This window comes from Biomphalaria glabrata, chromosome 8 (genome assembly GCF_947242115.1).
Source record: "Biomphalaria glabrata chromosome 8, xgBioGlab47.1, whole genome shotgun sequence".
Classification (NCBI taxonomy): domain Eukaryota; kingdom Metazoa; phylum Mollusca; class Gastropoda; family Planorbidae; genus Biomphalaria; species Biomphalaria glabrata.
The window spans coordinates 19,853,510-19,872,639 of record NC_074718.1 but is presented as its reverse complement, the minus strand read 5'-3'; the positions used below and the strand labels follow the sequence as shown (position 1 = coordinate 19,872,639).

Here is a 19,130-nt window from a genome sequence, read left to right as displayed (position 1 = left end):
ATACAAGAACTAGTTGACTTCAGACATATAGACAAACAAACAATTTATTATAATGATAATATAAAGATAAAATAGGAGGAGTACAAAATAATAACAATAGAATAGAAACTATTAATAGAGAGTTTTCCTCACTGATTGCTGAGTTTGAGAGATCCTATAGTCTGATATCTTATATAAGTATTTTCTTGTTGGTTGTCCACTTGCAGCTCCTGGACTCTGCTAAAATGAAAATGAGGATGTTCTAATGGCAGTTCAGATCTGTTAATGTACTTGTATGAGTAGTGGAGGCCTGAGACTTGCAGTCATTGATGGTGACCCTGACTTGTATGAGTAGTGGAGGCCTGAGACTTGCTGTCATTGATGGTGACCCTGACTTGTATGTAGTCAGGAACTTAGTTGCCAAGCTGGGGGGCTGATACCTTGGATGCTGAGATCAGCTTGCTGCTAAGTCTCTTTACAAGTGATGATGGTAACTCTGATATGAGAATTTTTAAACTCTGGGTTGGATGAGGAAGACGGCATTGAAAGGTTCAAATGGAATGTAACTAGTCAAAATAGGTAAGGTAAAGATTCAATTCAGGAACTGATATGGTACTTGAGTTGACAAATGAAGTATTAACACCAGGTTATGAAATGGGCAAACAATTACTGATCCTGGTGTCCTATTTCAGAATATTCAATCAGAATGTTGACTTTTGGTAAACGTAGTTCATTTTGTCTGAGAACATGTCGCACAAACTTCATGCAAAGCTCTGTCACAACCTCACTAAGCATTCAACTACTAGTTCAGCATAGGATTTCCATGTTTGAGACTCAATCTATATAACTGACTCCCAAAATCAATCTCAGCCATTTTCGTTGAGCCTGATTTAGTCTTTTCTCAATTTTAGCAGATGACTTCCATGTCTCACATGCATATGCTGCTGTTGATATGATGATTGTGTATTTTTGTCTCAAGTCCAACGGCTTGGCTTGTCCAAATAGGCTACAGCCTTTGGAAAATGCTACCTGCTTTTCCTATTTGGCATGCTATGTCATGGTAGGTATCCCCATCGGTATGTGAACTTGTCCAACTCTTCAAGCTTTGACTCGCCAAGTATGACGGGGCACCCTTTGACTTATATCCCACTCACAAAATTTTAGTCTTATCCAAGTTTATGTGAAGGCCAATTTTGGGTGCCTCTATATCTAGGCTCTCTGTCCTTTATTGTATGCATTTATTAGTGGCCCAGAGTAGTGCAATGTCATCGGCGGATCATAGCAATGAAACTGGGATGACATAGAAGGATGCTAAGTATCACTTACAAAGACTGTATCGAGGTGATAAGAAATAGGATCACAATTGTAATTTGGCCCCACAATTACCTGCTGACCACTGTACAAAAAAACGCAACCTAAAACTTTATTGCCATACTACAAAGTTCTCAGGGTTTGCAAAAACCTTCTTTCAGGGAACAGTACCACGAAAAAAAAGAAGAAGAGGCAGACAGAGAAAGCAGACAGAGAAAGTGATGAGAAGACAACATAAAGAATGGATGGGCCAATAATTGAAAGAGATAATATCCAAGGAAAATACAGAGGAATGGAGAAAGACAATGATGAATAATATGTGGTGCCCCAATGTTTCAACAAATTAAAGTATAGGTGAAGATTTGATATCATACAAACTATGTTTTTAAAAGGCAAAGTAAATAAAATGGGAACACTTATAAATAATAGTTAAAAAGATGATATAGGAATGTATTCATTATGGGAAGATCGATTGTAATGAAAGCTAATTTTTGGAATTGAAGACATTGCCATTAATAGAGGAGAAGTTGATACACAGGATTTACTTTTGAAACACAAGACATTAAGGAAAAACATATGCTGTGAGTTGGAATTAGACAAGTGATACATGGAGACAAAATCATGTCCAAAGCTTAGTTCCTAACACCAATTACCACCAGTATATAAATATAATATAAATATATGTTACAGCCTGAAGTCCAAACTTTGGTCTTTTGCTAACTGGAAAGAAAATATATTTGAAATGTGTATAAGCTACTTTGGCCAGCCACTTCCTAAGTGCCAAAAAATTACTAGCCAATATTGGATGTGCTAATGTGAGACAATCTGAGTGGCCCAGTAGTGGAGTCTAGTGTAATGACAGCTTGCACATGGTAGCAAGGACAGAGACATACTGTAAAGATAATTTTCCATTTGTCTGTTTTTTGAAGAAGGTTCTGCCCTCAGTTTTATCTCTATAATGTATGCATCCATATATCAGATGTTGACAAAGGTTGTGGTATTCTAGCATTTGGCGCTTACTACAAGTTAAGAATAAAACATGATGTCATAAAATTTCTTTGTTATAACAAGTGGTGATAGAGATTAATAATTTTCTAGGATAAATTATTTGGAAAGATTTTGGTAATTCATTATATAATGTGACTGTGATTATCATTAAGGTACCAAAACACAAAATCTGCTCGTGACCTTTTTCTGATGACTTTGGTTGATTGCCCCATGCTATTTCACAAACAGGCTGGCTAAATCCCAAAACGGCAGGCCATTCCACACATTGGTCAGTCAATGTGAAGCCATATTGGCAGTTTTCCAGTTTGGCTGGCCATGACCCTAACAAAAACACATAAATATATAAATGGATTTTTTTATTGTCCGTCCCGGTTAGGAGCAGAGAAATGGGAGGTGACCTAAGAGAGGATGCAGGCAGACAAAGGACATGCCTTTGGAGTATATCCAATGCCAATGTTGCAGTCAAAGAAAAAAATGAACAAAACAAACCATGACATAATTGTTAGCCACTTTATAAAGATCCAAACATCCTTGAGCATCAGCAAATTGTCTGATCCCAATACAGTTGGATGGATGCAGCTGTTTCATAAGAAAACTGCAACAAGCTTCAACTACTTCAGACATCTGGAGCAGGCAAGCAGTAGCTAAGAGATTCTCAACATTTTCTTCTTTCAGCTGAATCTGACCTGTTGACAAATAACAAACAAGGTAGTTGACTTTTTTTGGTTTTGGAACATTGGCACATTTTCGTGCCAACAAACAATGTAACAAACTTATCATTTTTATGTTGCCAATGTTTGACTAATTCCTGCTACTCATTGGGTCATAGAGGAAAGACAGAATGTTGCAAAGAACTTGAAAGAGATTGAATACAAATACTCGACACATCAATAGTCATTATAATTAACTGTATAAAGTATGCTAGAAGAAACTAATAATGTTTATAGAAATATGATAATGTGTTTCTGATTTAAATTCTTGATCTAATCCAGAGAAATGTTTTTTCATGAAGTTCTATTGGAAGAAAATGTTGGGCTTGGAGTTTCACACCTAATCTTTGCACAGATGATAAGCTAAAGGAAAAAGTCACATCATCTTAGGAATCTAAACACCACACACTTATGTACTTTTGTATGTATCAACCGGATTCGCAAGAAAGTTCATACACAGGTTCCTTTTACCTCTTAGGTAATAAAATACTGACAAAGGCACAAAGATAAAGGCACATTACTTGTTTCAAATGCTAGGAATAATTTGTACAAATACTTCTTCTTCCCTAGTGCTATTAGAGCATGCAATGAGTTGCCTGAGACAGCCAAGAAAATCAACTTGGAAGAGTTTAAGTCATTGATTAATATGCATGACTAGATTGACCTAAGGACAGATATAGGAAGTTATCTTTTTTTCTAATTTACGTCTGTAATTTATAAGATAATACAAGATAAGGTGTTTACTAAGACCCAGTATTGACTGATTTGCAGCCTGAACGCTGTTATTAGTGAAAAATGGGCAAGTTTTCTATCAAACCTTTGTATTTTAATTTTGGTATACCTTAAAAGACTTTTTTTTATAAGGCATAAATAGAAATGTTGAATAACAAAACATATTTTACAAATGTTGAAGTATTTTTGTTTCTTAAATAGGAAATAGCTGCTTGAATGCGTGTGTGTCCAAACATTTGTAGGGTTTGTGCTGTGTATGTTTTACGGGAGGATTTTAAAACAATTATGGTTTGTTAGTGTGGGGACAAAAAGCAAAATAGAGACTTGTAAATATTTGAATATTGAATTGAAAAGTCAAGGAAAAGTCAAAGATTTATTTACCAGCCAAAATTATGTTCATGTCTGGCGTACGCTAAAATGCAAGCTGTTCCAATTCAAGACCATTACGATAGAAACAAGGTGCAAAAAATAAGCAGGATGGATCTAGAGAGAGAGAGAGAGAGAGAGAGAGAAAGAGTGTGAGAGATGGAGAGAGAATGAGCGGGAGTGAGAATGAGAATATTTGGCGATCATTTATAATAAAACAAATTTAATGCCAAATGATTTTTGCGAATCGCTTTTCTGACTGAAATTGTGCAATTAAATTTCTTAACAGAAGGTCCTGAAAACTTATTATTGATAATAGGTTGTTCTGTTTGGTGATTAAGAGATACAACACATTAACGGCAAGTGAATGTTTGAAATCGCTCTTCTGACTTATTTTCATTTCATTTTCAAGGCAGAAAGTCCAGAAGCCTCATTATTGAATAATTATAGATGTAATTATTTAAATATTTTCTTGACAGAAGTCTCATTATCCATTGGCGGATCCAGGGGCGGAATGGGTGTCACAATTGGCCTGGGGATTTCTATAGAATTCGGTCCACAAATTGTGTGCCTCATGATGGACATCCTGTCCTCGAAAGCATTGTGTAAAGTTTAATAATGCATCAAAGTAGTTATTTATATAAATAATTTATTAGAAGATTTTGCAACTACCTGATAAGCGCTTTTACTAAATGAATAAAATATAACACTTGGAACATGAATATCTTAATGTGAAAAAATCACAGCCACCATATACATTAACATAGACAGGCACCGTACTTGAAATTCACATTCAAGGCGTATGAAGATCCTCCATCAACGAACATAGTGTTTAGGATTCACTTTCACTCCTCGCCATTTTCTCAGACATATGGACTTCAATTTACAAATACAACTCTTCATCCTCCATTATTTAACTGTCCATCTCACAAGGTCAGAGGGGCGGGGTGGCTTTTGAACCTGGGATCCTGGGCTCGAATCTCGGTAAAGACTGGGATTTTTAACTTCGGGATTTTTATGGCGCCCCTGAGTCCACCCAACTCTACCATGACTTTAGTTGGGGAAAGTAAAGGCGGTTGAACTTTGCGGTGGCCACTTGACACCCTGCTCGTTAACCATTGGCCAAAGAAACAATTGACCATAGCATCATCTGCCCTTGTGACAGCCTCATTTGACATTGAGTGTTATTTGTTCAACTTGGGTCAAGAAGGTTGATTGATTGTTGATTTGAGGCACATCGGCACAATTTAGGCCATGTCGTGCCTGCAGTCCCCTAAGGACTACTCTCTCTCTAAACAACAAGGGCCAGATTCTATACAGTAATATAATTAAAATTAAGGTCTATTCACAGTTAAAATAGTAAAGGTAGTAAAAATTTAAATATTTGGTAAAAATCTAATGTAAATAGTGCATGTTCACAAATTCAGAAATCAGATCTTCGTAGATAGCCCCACTTCCCGAATAAAGCCCAGTACCTTCCCAGGGTCGACATTATTAAATAGTGTTTTTAGATTAGTGGCTCTAAAATGTTTCGCCCTGACATCCTGGTACCTGGGGCAATCAACGAGGATATGTTCCACGGTGAGGCGAGAGTCACAGTACTCGCAAAGTGGGGGCTCCTCTCTCTTCAGTACAAAAGAGTGCGTGATGTAGGTGTGGCCAATCCTAAGTCTGGACATGGTTGTGCTACCACGCCTTGTCAGACCCTTAGATGTGGGCCGCCACCTGACATCCGCCACAATCTGCCTGAGTTTACTGTGAGTCTCAGCCTCCCATCGGTTCTGCCACTCTCGATAGGTGGCAGAGGCAATACTTTGTCTCAGGTCCAAGTAGGGAATTTGGGTTCCTGACACCGCATGATTTAGGGCTCTCTTTGCTTCTCTGTCTGCGGCTTCGTTTCCCTCAATGCCAACATGGGAGGGGACCCAGATGAAGGTGATATCCCTACGGTCGGCTGTTATTAGGTCCAACAGCTTCAGGCTCTTATGTACCAATGGGATGTCAGTCTTCATCCGCCCCAAAGCTTGCAATGCAGATTTGGAGTCGGAGCAGATTATAAATTTACTCCTTTCTGATGCTTTTACGGCCATAAGTGCAAGCAATATTGCATGCAATTCGGCCGTAAAGATGGAGCAGCCATCGGGGAGTCTACGGGAGATTGTTTTGTTCCGAAAGGAGCAGGCACACGCGACCTTTCCCTCCATTTTGGATCCGTCTGTGTAGATGGTGCCACAATCTCCGTAGCTCTCCTGCAGTTCCCTAAAGTGGACTTGTAGTATGCTTGGGTCTGTATTTTCTTTTTTGAAATTAAGGAGGGATAAATTTAATTTAGGTTTATTCATTAGCCAAGGAGGATTCTGAGGGGTTTCTATTTTAGAGATTTGGTCAATGGGTGGGGTTAAATTTTGGATGGGTTCTCTCATTCGAAGGCCCAACGGCTGTATGACGTTAGGCCTTCGATTGTATAATTCTACCTCTGTGGGGTTAAATATGGAGTCAAAAGCAGGGTTCGTGGGGTTGGATTTTAGCTTGACTATATACTGTATTGCAAGCTTTTTCATTCTTATATCCATGGGGAGTTCTCCAGCCTCCACATGGAGACTTGGGATAGGTGATGTACGAAACGCGCCGAGACAGAGACGCAGGGCAGCATTTTGTATTGGTTCCAGTATTTTTAGGTACGACTTCCTTGCTGCTCCATATATTATGGATCCGTAGTCTAGCTTGGATCGAATTAGACTCCGATAGAGCAGCAGCAAGGTATCTCTGTCAGCTCCCCAGTCTGTATGGCTGAGTACTCTTAGTATGTTTAATGACTTTTGGCATTTCTTCTTAAGTTCCTTAATGTGGGGGAGAAAATTAAATTTGGAATCTAAGGTGAGGCCTAAAAATTTTGTAGTTTTCACGACAGGGATCTTCTTTGGGTCAAGAAGGTGAAAGCACGAGAAAACCTCTGAATAGAAAGAGAAAGTGAGAAGTACTCAATTTAAGTTCGTTTTTCCTCGGAGCAGTACACATATATTAGAGTTGCATATTTAAACGCTGTGATGAAGACAAGATTTAGCATTGTATGTGTACGTAGACCACTCTAGAGGATTTTTCATATTTTCTGCCCGCCGTGATGCGGATGTAATTATATTTCGCTACATTGTTATATTGGATTATGTTTGTATAACTACTATGAAGGATACCATGACATTTCATATCAAGCCTATGATTTGTAGCTGGACGCTTAAAGATGCAGCATTTTATCTTGTATTATTCTCATTAAATAAACATTACTTTGTCTACTGAAATTGGACTCAAGTCTGTGTATACGGTAATAGTTATGTTTTTCACGTACCAAATGAGTAGCGCAACCTAATGGTCATAGCTCAAGGACACACGAACCCAGCGATAACAAAGTACAGAGATCCCAAACCATTCTACATTTTAGTGACCAGCATTTTACAACTTGATGGTCAGTATAGCAATTACAGCCCTATAGATCGCAAGGTCTGAAAGGGGAACTTTACTAACAAGGTCACATACTTCTTTCTCAATAACTTGGAAACCTAGTTTGACTGTCTTCATCTTAGAGCTGAGTACACACACAACAGATCATTAAGTCCCCACTAGTTTGACTGTCTTCATCTTAGAGCTGAGTACACACACAACAGATAATTAAGTCCCCACTAGTTTGACTGTCTTCATCTTAGAGCTGAGTACACACACAACAGATCATTAAGTCCCAACTAGTTTGACTGTCTTCATCTTAGAGCTGAGTACACACACAACAGATCATTAAGTCCCCACTAGTTTGACTGTCTTCACCTTAGAGCTGAGTACACAAACAACATATCATTAAGTCCCCACTAGTTTGACTGTCTTCACCTTAGAGCTGAGTACACACAACAGATCATTAAGTCCCCACTAGTTTGACTGTCTTCATCTTAGAGCTGAGTACACACACAACAGATCATTAAGTCTCCGCTAGTTTGACTGTCTTCACCTTAGAGCTGAATACACACACAACAGATCATTAAGTCCCCGCTAGTTTGACTGTCTTCACCTTAGAGCTGAGTACACACACAACAGATCATTAAGTCCCCACTAGTTTGACTGTCTTCATCTTAGAGCTGAGTACACACACAACAGATGATTAAGTCCCCACTAGTTTGACTGTCTTCATCTTAGAGCTGAGTACACACACAACAGATTATTAAGTTCCCATTAGTTTGACTGTCTTCATCTTAGAGCTGAGTACACACACAACAGATTATTAAGTCCCCACTAGTTTGACTGTCTTCATCTTAGAGCTGAGTACACACACAACAGATGATTAAGTCCCCACTAGTTTGACTGTCTTCATCTTAGAGCTGAGTACACACACAACAGATTATTAAGTTCCCATTAGTTTGACTGTCTTCACCTTAGAGCTGAGTACACACAACAGATCATTAAGTCCCCACTAGTTTGACTGTCTTCATCTTAGAGCTGAGTACACACACAACAGATCATTAAGTCCCCACTAGTTTGACTGTCTACATCTTAGAGCTGAGTACACACAACAGATCATTAAGTCCCCACTAGTTTGACTGTCTTCATCTTAGAGTACACACAACAGATCATTAAGTCCCCACTAGTTTGACTGTCTACATCTTAGAGCTGAGTACACACAACAGATCATTAAGTCCCCACTAGTTTGACTGTCTTCATCTTAGAGTACACACAACAGATCATTAAGTCCCCACTAGTTTGACTGTCTTCATCTAGTTTGAAGGAAATTTAATTTACGTTCAGTACAACAAATGCTGTCAAGATTGTTTCATATTTTAGCAAAGCCACTTTGTATTTCGACTTAAGTCTATACCTTTGACGCCTTATGGCGTTGAGCCTGTTCATTCATAAATGCTGCCCTCATATGGTTGGTGAATCTCTAGTGCTTGCGAGAGAGTATTTTACTACATATTTTTTGCACAGGATTCCAGCAACAGTTGCTTTTTATCTGACTTATTTTCTGCTCCTTCTCTTTCGATTCTTTGCCATTTTGATTCCAATCATTGCATCGCTACACTGTTCAAGAGAATAATTGTGCTTTAGGAAAGACTTCATAATGGGGCCAACTCGACATCATGCGACAACTCCACCAAACCAATAAGTATGTGACTGGACATGTCATCTCTATTGGAACGTTGTTGTTGGTCTCTTTATAGATAGATCCGAATATATTCACACTAACGTCGATCTCTATAAAAGCCTTAAGTTTCTTGTTTGACGTTTAGTATTATAATGAATTGACATCTACTAGAAGCACTCTATACGGATGTATACGACAAAGCTTTAGATTTGTATTAGACTTAAGTATATAAGATGTTTTTTTTTTAATTTACGACGCTCAAAGTGCTGCTTTTAAAGAGACTAAAACAATTTACTGGCATTCATGAGTGGCCCTACAGGCCCGATTGTGTACCGGCCATTTGCCCGAATGTCCATATAGCCAGTCCGCCCCTGGGCGGATCCAATCAAAAGCAATAACACAAACTCGCTTTGTAATCTTGTTTTTTTATTGATCCTTTCTTTCTAAAACTAAGGAAATTTAGAACAAACATTAACAAGCAGTTATAAATCTAATTAATCTGCTCTAGCTTGACAAGTTAATTCATATGCTTAACAGAAGTACCAGACAATAGTTCAAAGTTTTCTTGTTTGTTAAGTAGTACAGATCGAAAGAAAACTAATCAAGAGCAAGACTGAGAGACATTAAATAAGAAATGTAAGAACTAGCCTTTGAATGCATTGGTGCTGACATCTGACTCAGGCACGGTATTAGCAACAGACCACTAAACAAAACAAGTTTTAAAAAAGACAAGGTTACCAAGACAGTTTGTGTGGAAACACAAACTCAAAAAATCGGCCCCTAAGTGGTCCAACTAGGCAGGTAAAAAGGCAGGTTTCAATATTTTCAGAAAGAATATCAGAATAAAATTTTATGAAATGCAAATGACAGAAGAATGAAGAAAGAAGGTTGACAGATCTTGTGTGGTGCCCAGCGGTCCAGCAGACCAAAGTATAGTGAATGTGTAGTTAGATGTGAACCTGGCCTAACTAATGTCTTATAATGAATATCTAATTGATCTAATTGTTTTGTAAAGGGTCAATCTCTTGTTCAAATCCTCAAGAAAAAAACATTTCCGTAAAAAAAAATGTCCCTTTAGCTACGTGTTCCATGGAGGAGGGCCGCTCTGCAGTTCACATGATAATAAGAAAAATTACTTATTAATTGTTGTTTTAAATTATGTTTCCTTTATGCATAATAAAAATATTTTTGTCTCTTTGAAAAATAAATTAAGCATTTTTTTTCTAAATGTAGTACTTAGTATGACACAACGTACTTAACTAAGCAAAACAGTTGTAAAATTATTATATTTTTTTGAAAAAAATTTTATACAAATGATGTATTTTTATGAAAAAACTGCTTGTAAAATTGATTTAAAAAATGAAAATTTTCGCTTTCAGAAAAGAAAAAAGTAGCCGTTGCATCAGAACTTTAAATGGTTTAAAATTTTATGATATCGGATTTTCACAATCTTTTCTAGTTTACGAGATCTAAACGAGATGGACGGACAGACATTTCACACCTAAGGATTCCGAAGTTGAAAATCCCAGTCTTTACCAGGATTCGAACCAGGGGCCCCCGGTTCGGAAATCAAGCGCTTTACCGCTCAGCTACCGCGCTTCTCTTGGCCTAACTGAAGTCTTATAATTGATGTAATTGTTTTGAAAAGGCTCAATCTCTTATTCGAATGCTAAAAAACAACAACAACAAAACAGACATTTTTACAATAGTGTGTTTGGAGAAGCAAAATACAGTTCACGAAAATGAAGTTTACAAGATTACTATTCGTTTTAATTTAGGTCTAACTTATAATGCATACTAATTAGCTTTTTCTCTTTAAAAAAACTGCTTGCATAACTGATTTTAAAAATTAGATTTTTCGCTTTCAGAAAAAAAAAAAGTAGCCGTTGCATCAGAACTTTGAATAGTCTAAAATATTGTGATGACGGATTTTTAATATCTTTTCTAGTTTACGAGATCTAAACGGGACGGACGGACAGACGGACAGACATTTTGCACAAAACTAATAGCGTCTTTTCCCCTTTCGGGGGCCGCTAAAAAAGGGAAGGGGTATAGTCAAACTATTATGTGAGCATTACAGGATGTACAAAGTAAAAAAGTCAAACTATTATGTGAGCATTACAGGATGTACAAAGTAAAAAGTCAAACTATTATGTGAGCATTACAGGATGTACAAAGTAAAAAGTCAAACTATTATGTGAGCATTACAGGATGTACAAAGTAAAAAGTCAAACTATTATGTGAGCATTACAGGATGTACAAAGTAAAAAGTCAAACTATTATGTGAGCATTACAGGATGTACAAAGTAAAAAGTCAAACTATTATGTGAGCATTACAGGATGTACAAAGTAAAAAGTCAAACTATTATGTGAGCATTACAGGATGTACAAAGTAAAAAGGGGCCTAGGCCTCTGTGCACGTCTTGTACGTTATAAAGAGACCAGTTCTAAATCAAACGTCTATATGGGAGACCATTACGATAAACAGGGGACACATAAAAAGGGGGGGGGGTGCCAGAGAAAGAGAGAGAGGGAGAAAATAGAAAAAGAGTCTCATAGTGTCTAGTAGTTACTTTTGTTTTTAAATTTATGTTGATTTATTATATGTTAAGGAAAACCTAACTGGTCAGGTAACCTATCCCCCCCTCCATTAAAGAGCTGTCATTATTTTTTTCTTTTTTTTTTTAATCAAGCTTATATCAACTCGTCTAATTGGTATTTTTTTTTTACAAGTTATTTCTCCCACATCCTATATCACAAAACTATATTCACAGAACACAAATTAAAAAAACAACAACTAATAAGTTAAGTATTGGTAATTCATTATTTTGTTTGGTATCGAACAATGGAAATAAATGCTACTAATTAAAATATGTGTCTGTACATGTGGAGTTATTTCCATTATAACATTTTGTACATGTTTTTGCCTCCCACTTCCCATTCTCTAATAACTATTCATAGTCGATAGCAATACATGAATCAATTAAAAAAAAAGCAAGTAGTTAATCAATCAGTGATAATTATTAAATTTCGTATTATATAGAAAAAATAGACATTATTCCTGCAGTATTTAGATATATGGCAGTGATTTTGTTTTTTTCTTCCCATTAGATAAGCTTTGATTTAAAAAAAAGATTTTAAAAATATAATTTGTTTGTTTCATGTTCCACTTAGTGCCGAAACAATGCTAGTTACTTTCAACTAGTCAGAGAACCGGCTTCTCAGTGGGCCACATAATGCTTGCTAACGCTTATTAAGAATATAGGCCCCTAAAGCAACTGCCTGTGTAGAAACGGAATGACTAAAATAAACATATTACCTGTTACTTCAAGCTATTAGATGTTACTTTAAGATAATACAGTTACTTAAAGGTAATACTATGTTACTTAATGATAAGCATTGCCTTGTCATTGACGTGTTCGGTATAAAGTTATAAAAAGAAAACGTGTCCCCATGCTGAAGAGTGAGCTACCTACCTGTATATGTGTACTGCACTAACAAGGCCAATGCTTCAGCATCTACATCCTTGATGAGAATCTCCTCCATGTTGGCCTCACGAACATTATTTGTAAACATTGCAGCGAAATAATCCGAGGCAGCGCTGAGTACAAGACGGTGAGCCGGAATGCGTCGGTCTTCAGCCACCAGAACAACATCACACAATTGTCTTTTGCCAGCATACATCTCCAGCTTCTTCATCATGCGCTCTGCGTGGTTATGCGAGCGAAACTCATCTGTGGAATTGGTAGGATCCTCCATCCTAGTGGGAGTACCTTGGAGGTTGGCATATGTATTGTGGACAAGATACCTGCGGGGAAAAAAAGGATGCATAATAATAAAGGGTAGAATCTACAATGTTGCAAAACAGGCTCTAGACTGGAACCCACAAAAGAATAGAAAGTCTGGCAGACCCAAGCAAACAAGAAAGAGATCAACAGAACAAGAAGCAAAGACGGCAGGATGGACTTGAACCGAACTGAGGGGAATTCCCCACAACAGAATCCGATTGCGAAGTACTGTTTGTTTTTACATGTTTCGGATGTTCCTTCAGAGTTGAAGATAATTTACTTCCAAGTCCAAGCCTCCCGCAGGAATCCGGGACCCTCGACAAGTCCTGATGACAGTCCAGAAAGCATACCGCAGGGCCAGACAGGGACTGTTGTGGTCCTATGCTCCACTGGGCGTCAAAAGGATTTAGCTAAATTATTTACAATCCAGTTGAAATTGTTGCCACTGTCATTCTGTTCTAATTACATCTAGCTTGGTCAATGATAACAGTACCATGTGGTCTAGGGAAATCACATCTAGGCTTGGTCAATGATATCAGTACCATGTGGTCTAGGGAAATCACATCTAGGCTTGGTCAATGATAACAGTACCATGTGGTCTAGGGAAATCACATCTAGGTTTGGTCAATGATAACAGTACCATGTGGTCTAGGGAAATCACATCTAGGCTTGGTCAATGATAGCAGTACCATTTTTTGAAAGTGTATCATTTGAGTTAATAAAAAATATTTTTGTTTAAAATTGACTGAATCAGAAAAATTCTCAATACGTTGAAAACCCGTACTTTTATTAGTGAAATCGACAGAAGGTTGTTAGACTAAAAAATATCTTTGGGCAAATTTGAGAATTTCAATGAATCACGAGGGTAATAAACATTTTCGATTGAATTCTTATAGCACTTCTAGAATTTTTAACAAGAACATCAATGTTTTATAGTTCAGAAGAAAGATTTTAATGAAGATTTTGGCGTTCATTTGCTTTTGATTAAAAAAAAAGGTTTTTGTTGTTTTTTATATAAAAAAAAAAGAGAAATAACCTATCAACGATAAAGAGATTTTGCGACGTTTTTGCAAGTTAATTAAATGAAGAAAAATGTTTACATTACATTGATTTAAAAAATAAAATTAAGATATATAAATCAGGACAGCAATCAGGACAGCAATTTCAAGATATAATTTGGTTTTCATGTGTTTTCAATTTTTAAAATCTGAAACAGCCTATTATCAACATTGCGATTTCTGTACTTCTATTACATGTTAATGTTTGGCCAATATATGAAATCAGAGTTTCAATAGCTTGCTTTATTTTGTTCTAAACTATAAAAGTGACAGGCGGACAGACAAAACACACAAAAGTATAGCGACTTTTACTCTGAGCAGGCGATACAAAAACACACAAAAGTATAGCGACTTTTACTCTGACCAGGCGATACAAAAACAAAAGCAATATCTAAGACTTTCTGGGAACTACATAAAACTCGCTGCATAAAAAGTTGATTTAAAAAAATAATTGACATTTACAGCTACTTTACCAGAAGAATACATACAATTAATTAATATTTATTATTATTTTGAAATTTTTTCACATTTTACAAATATATGAATAAATATGACTAAAATTACACAAAACGGATCTTTCTTTGTTAATATAATCTCCTTTACATTTATGTGTTGTTTTAGTACCGATAACTTTTGTACTTTTTGAGATGTGAGTGTGACAAACGAACGGACGGACAGACCATATAAAACTACCACAATACATCTCAAAGTGGGTCTAAGATTTAATTGGTCATACTATTTTAGAATCAATACTTACAACGTAGGTTTGTCGTGTCCTGATAAATATAATGAAGAATACAATCTACTCAAGTTTACAAATTATCTATTATTTTTAATGTTGTGAGATAATATTCAAATATCACCTAAAGCACCCTTACCCAAAATATATTTTTTAAAAATATTATCTCTTAAAACTTTATTATAAAAGTTACGTGCTATTTCAATTATAGTCAGAATATCTCGTACCAAAACGTCACGTGCTGATAGTTTACATAAGTAACTAAAACATAAGGTGATAATAAAGAGAATATATATACGAGAACAGACTCTCAGGTTTTGCAATTCTAAAGTAAGACAGACTGTGTGTGCTCCTATTGATTTCTAGGAGACACCAATGAGGGTAGTACACTTACCTATGGTAAAAATCGTGGAAGCTGTGACGTTTGAGATCATTTTTACGAGGGGCTCGTATGGCCGAGTATTCACTCTCACACTTGTAAGTATACATGATGATTAGACGGCTTCCTCTTTCATTGGTTTGAAATGTACACCAAGCGAGACTGAACGACTGGACTAGACATTTTCTGTCTTAGGTATTATTCATTATATAATATTGTTTTGAAATAACATTTAGTTTGAGCACAGTATGAAACACTATATAGAAACGTTTTGTTCTAAGCAAACAATTTTGTAGTACACAACACAAAGTATCATCTATTCCAGTTGATTATCAAGTTCTATAATAGATTACAAGTAAAACATTATTTGTATGAATCTATTTTTTTTAAATACACTATTTTAAAGTCAAATTGTTCGATGCATTCTGAAATTTGCATACAATTGCCATTCCTTTGTGATCACCAATGAAACTATCCATATGTCTTCGTAACACCGTTTTAACTTTAGATAATTGAAAAAAAATATCCTGACTGCAACAGTATGGCAAATGTTCAATCTCTACAATGAATGTGTGTTCGTGTACAGCGTTCGTCTAAAAGTTTCTGACAACTAGATCTAGAACCAACAAGAAACAGAGCGAGTTCACTCAGCCAATGAAGACAAAACAACAGCCTCAGCGATAAGCATAGAATCGTTAGAATTCAAAGAAAGAAACAAACAAAAAAACAGTTTTAGTAATGCAGGTCTTATAATACAAAATACAGTAGGCTATTACTAACACGTTCACAATTGTTATGCTATTTGAGTACACACCGGTATAATAAAGTACAGTAAGTTGTGTACCCTTTCGACCTGCTTGGTACTTACACACTCTTGACTAAACCGAAGCATTATTTATTAGAAACAAAGGGATATTCTCTTCACTATTCAATGATCTAATGAAAATGTCTGAGCAAGTCAGTTAAGAAAGGATTGCTCTTCTGCACACATGAACATGGTTTATTTGATATCTCTCCATTTCAGAGGGTGGAAAACGATACAAACCTTCCCAGTGACCAGCTGCCTAGGACTTGGCGGGTTTTAAATCTCCTTAGGATCATAATTTTAGTTCTTACAAAGTTCAAATAGAAACAGAAAATCGTGTCTTCATTCTGGATTTTCTTGAATTTGTTTACAAACATTTTTTTGGTAAGTTTATGTAGGTCCTCAAATACTGCCAAAAACGTCGTTGATAAAATGACAAGTGGGCTAAATATAAGAGAACTAGGTGTCCCAACAAATGTTGAAGAACTAGGTGTCCCAACAAATGTTGAAGAACTAGGTGTCCCAACAAATGTTGAAGAATAAGGAGTCCCAACAAATGTTGAAGAACTAGGTGTCCCAACAAATGTTGAAGAACTAGGTGTCCCAACAAATGTTGAAGAACAAGGTGTCCCAACAAATGTTGAAGAACTAGGTGTCCCAACAAATGTTGAAGAATAAGGAGTCCCAACAAATGTTGAAGAACTAGGTGTCCCAACAAATGTTGAAGAACTAGGTGTCCCAACAAATGTTGAAGAACTAGGTCGTCTGTGAGCATTTCACTGCTGTAAGGTAGGAATAACCCCACAGCCATTCTCGCATGCATCTAATAGGGCATACAGTTTGATCCAATCACATCTGATCCCAACAAATGTTGAAGAATAAGGAGTCCCAACAAATGTTGAAGAACTAGGTGTCCCAACAAATGTTGAAGAACTAGGTGTCCCAACAAATGTTGAAGAACTAGGTGTCCCAACAAATGTTGAAGAACTAGGTCGTCTGTGAGCATTTCACTGCTGTAAGGTAGGAATAACCCCACAGCCATTCTCGCATGCATCTAATAGGGCATACAGTTTGATCCAATCACATCTGATCTGCTGTCACCAGTCGAAAGACTGACCACCTGATATTCTCTACAGTCAATTCTTCAGACTGACCACCTGATATTCTCTACAGTTAATTCTCTTTACGTCCAAATATCAAGCCTAATTCCTCTCTAATGATCAACTGTTTGTTGAGCCGTACATTGTCTATCCATGCTCAGAGCGCTATGGTCCAATATCGGGGGAGATTTCCGTGCTGCCTTTAGGTACTCAGCAACTTTCATACATTTATTCGAACTCGAGCCCTCTTGTTAAGTGGCCAAACGGCAGCCACACATCCTTGATCAATCAACAATTCTATTTCAATAGCCAGGAAAACCAGTGACTTGGCTGAATTTAAGTCATTGGTTAATATGCATGACTAAATGCATGACGCGTAGGACGTAATCATCTTCTTTTTTGAAGTAACGTCTGTATTATATAAGATAAGAAGATAACACCCAATTCTCCTATTGTGATGGCGAGGGTCAATCCTTTGAATACTAGTTGATGTGTTCCATGTCGCTAAGAACAATCAGGCATCAGCATGACTGCTTTGTTGCTTCGTACTATCTTTTCAAAAGGAAAACAAATTCTGAACCTTGGTTGCAACATGTTCACAAATCTAAGAAGCTTTTCGCTCGTTCCTTTGGGGGACAAGATCAAAGTAAAAAAAACAAACAAACATACAACTAAAATTGAAAAAATATAATATATATATATATAAATATATATAGTGTTACGAATGAACAGTGACAGGTAGAGGTCACTATGTGTGACCCCGGCGAGATGACACAGCACCGAGTGTTATCTGGAATCTATGCATGTAAACAAAGACAGGATGGGACGTGCCTCACGTGTTGTTCCAGAGGACGAACAGATTTACGAAGGGGGGCATTGTGACAAATGAACAGTGACAGTTAGAGGTCACTACGTGTGACCTCGGCGAGATGACACTGCAGCAGGCATCCTCTGGAATCGACATGTATAAACAACAACAGGATGTGATGTTTCCTCCCATGTTGTTCCAGAGGGTACTAGCAGTGTTTTTTTTGCAACAATAGACAAGCGATTAGGGACTCTTTATAAACCAGAGATGTTCATGTGAAAAGAGTCAGTACAGTCGTCGACACTGTTCTCTACTGTGCGAGACAGTAGAAGAGAGTGGACTTGAGCCGTTACAGTCGATACAGTCGATGTAAGACGTATACGCTACATGATACAGTGACGAATTGTTATAGTTATAATTCAATAAAGTTATTTAAAGCTGAAAGTTGAGTCGTCAAGTTCTTTGCAGTGTTTCTTTTATTTGTGTGCCTAGTACATTTAGCCAGAAAATCAGAAATACGTAACAATATATATAACTTAAAACTAATCCTAACCATAATGCAAGCGATTAGTTTGTGTAATAAAATGTTTTGTCCTATACTCATCAATCTTGTTCTGAAAACAATCCTAGAACTGTATCATTAAACTAAAGAAAAAAAAAAAGGGGGGGGGGTCGCTTTTCTATTTCAATAATAGAAGAAAAATAATCCACGACCCAGTGTAGTTTAACTTAACTATGGCAACCAGCCATACTGTTAGCCAAATTTGTCTTTTCATTGGTGTAGAGCTTGGCATGACGTAAGATTTATTGATTTCTGCAGCTTTTGAAACAAATCAATGCTCAAAATCAATGGTATAAATAAATAAAGGCAGGTTGGTCATTAGGCCTACATAGTAGCACAACACGGGCTTGGTCGGAAATCTAATGAATGAAAACAATGTCCATCACATGCATGTCGTAGGAACAAAAGTCTAAGAAGAATGTCAAGGTACCTTACAAAGTGATACATCTCGCTTAATGTGAGTAACAGTAGTCGATAATTGGTAGGTTAATCTTGAAATGAAATATGATGGGCCTGTTTCCTACGTTACGTTATGGTTTACATTTTCAATTTACCGGTTCAAATATCAATGTGAGCTTGCGCTCCCAGAACTATTTTTATATGCATTTTTGTTGTATAGGTTAGATCTATTTTTATATATTATTTTTTATTGGTTAGTGTCAGATT

The 19,130-nt window shown here is 36.8% G+C and overlaps 1 protein-coding gene across 13 annotated transcripts in view; it reads right to left on the bottom strand.

The window, feature by feature from the left end:
- Positions 1 to 19,130, bottom strand: part of LOC106070031 (kelch-like protein 5) — an 84,989-nt gene that overhangs the window by 16,016 nt on the left and 49,843 nt on the right. For 11 of the 13 annotated variants that reach the window (XM_056039443.1, XM_056039448.1, XM_056039445.1 and 8 more), the window contains 2 exons: positions 12,702 to 13,033; positions 2,788 to 2,984 (listed from right to left, as the gene is read on the bottom strand). In XM_056039443.1, coding sequence (XP_055895418.1) covers positions 2,788 to 2,984; positions 12,702 to 13,033 — 529 coding nt within the window. Of the gene's footprint in view, positions 1 to 2,787; positions 2,985 to 12,701; positions 13,034 to 15,204; positions 16,339 to 19,130 lie in introns of those variants that run through there. The other 2 variants (XM_013229838.2, XM_056039450.1) reach the window with 2 other exon arrangements.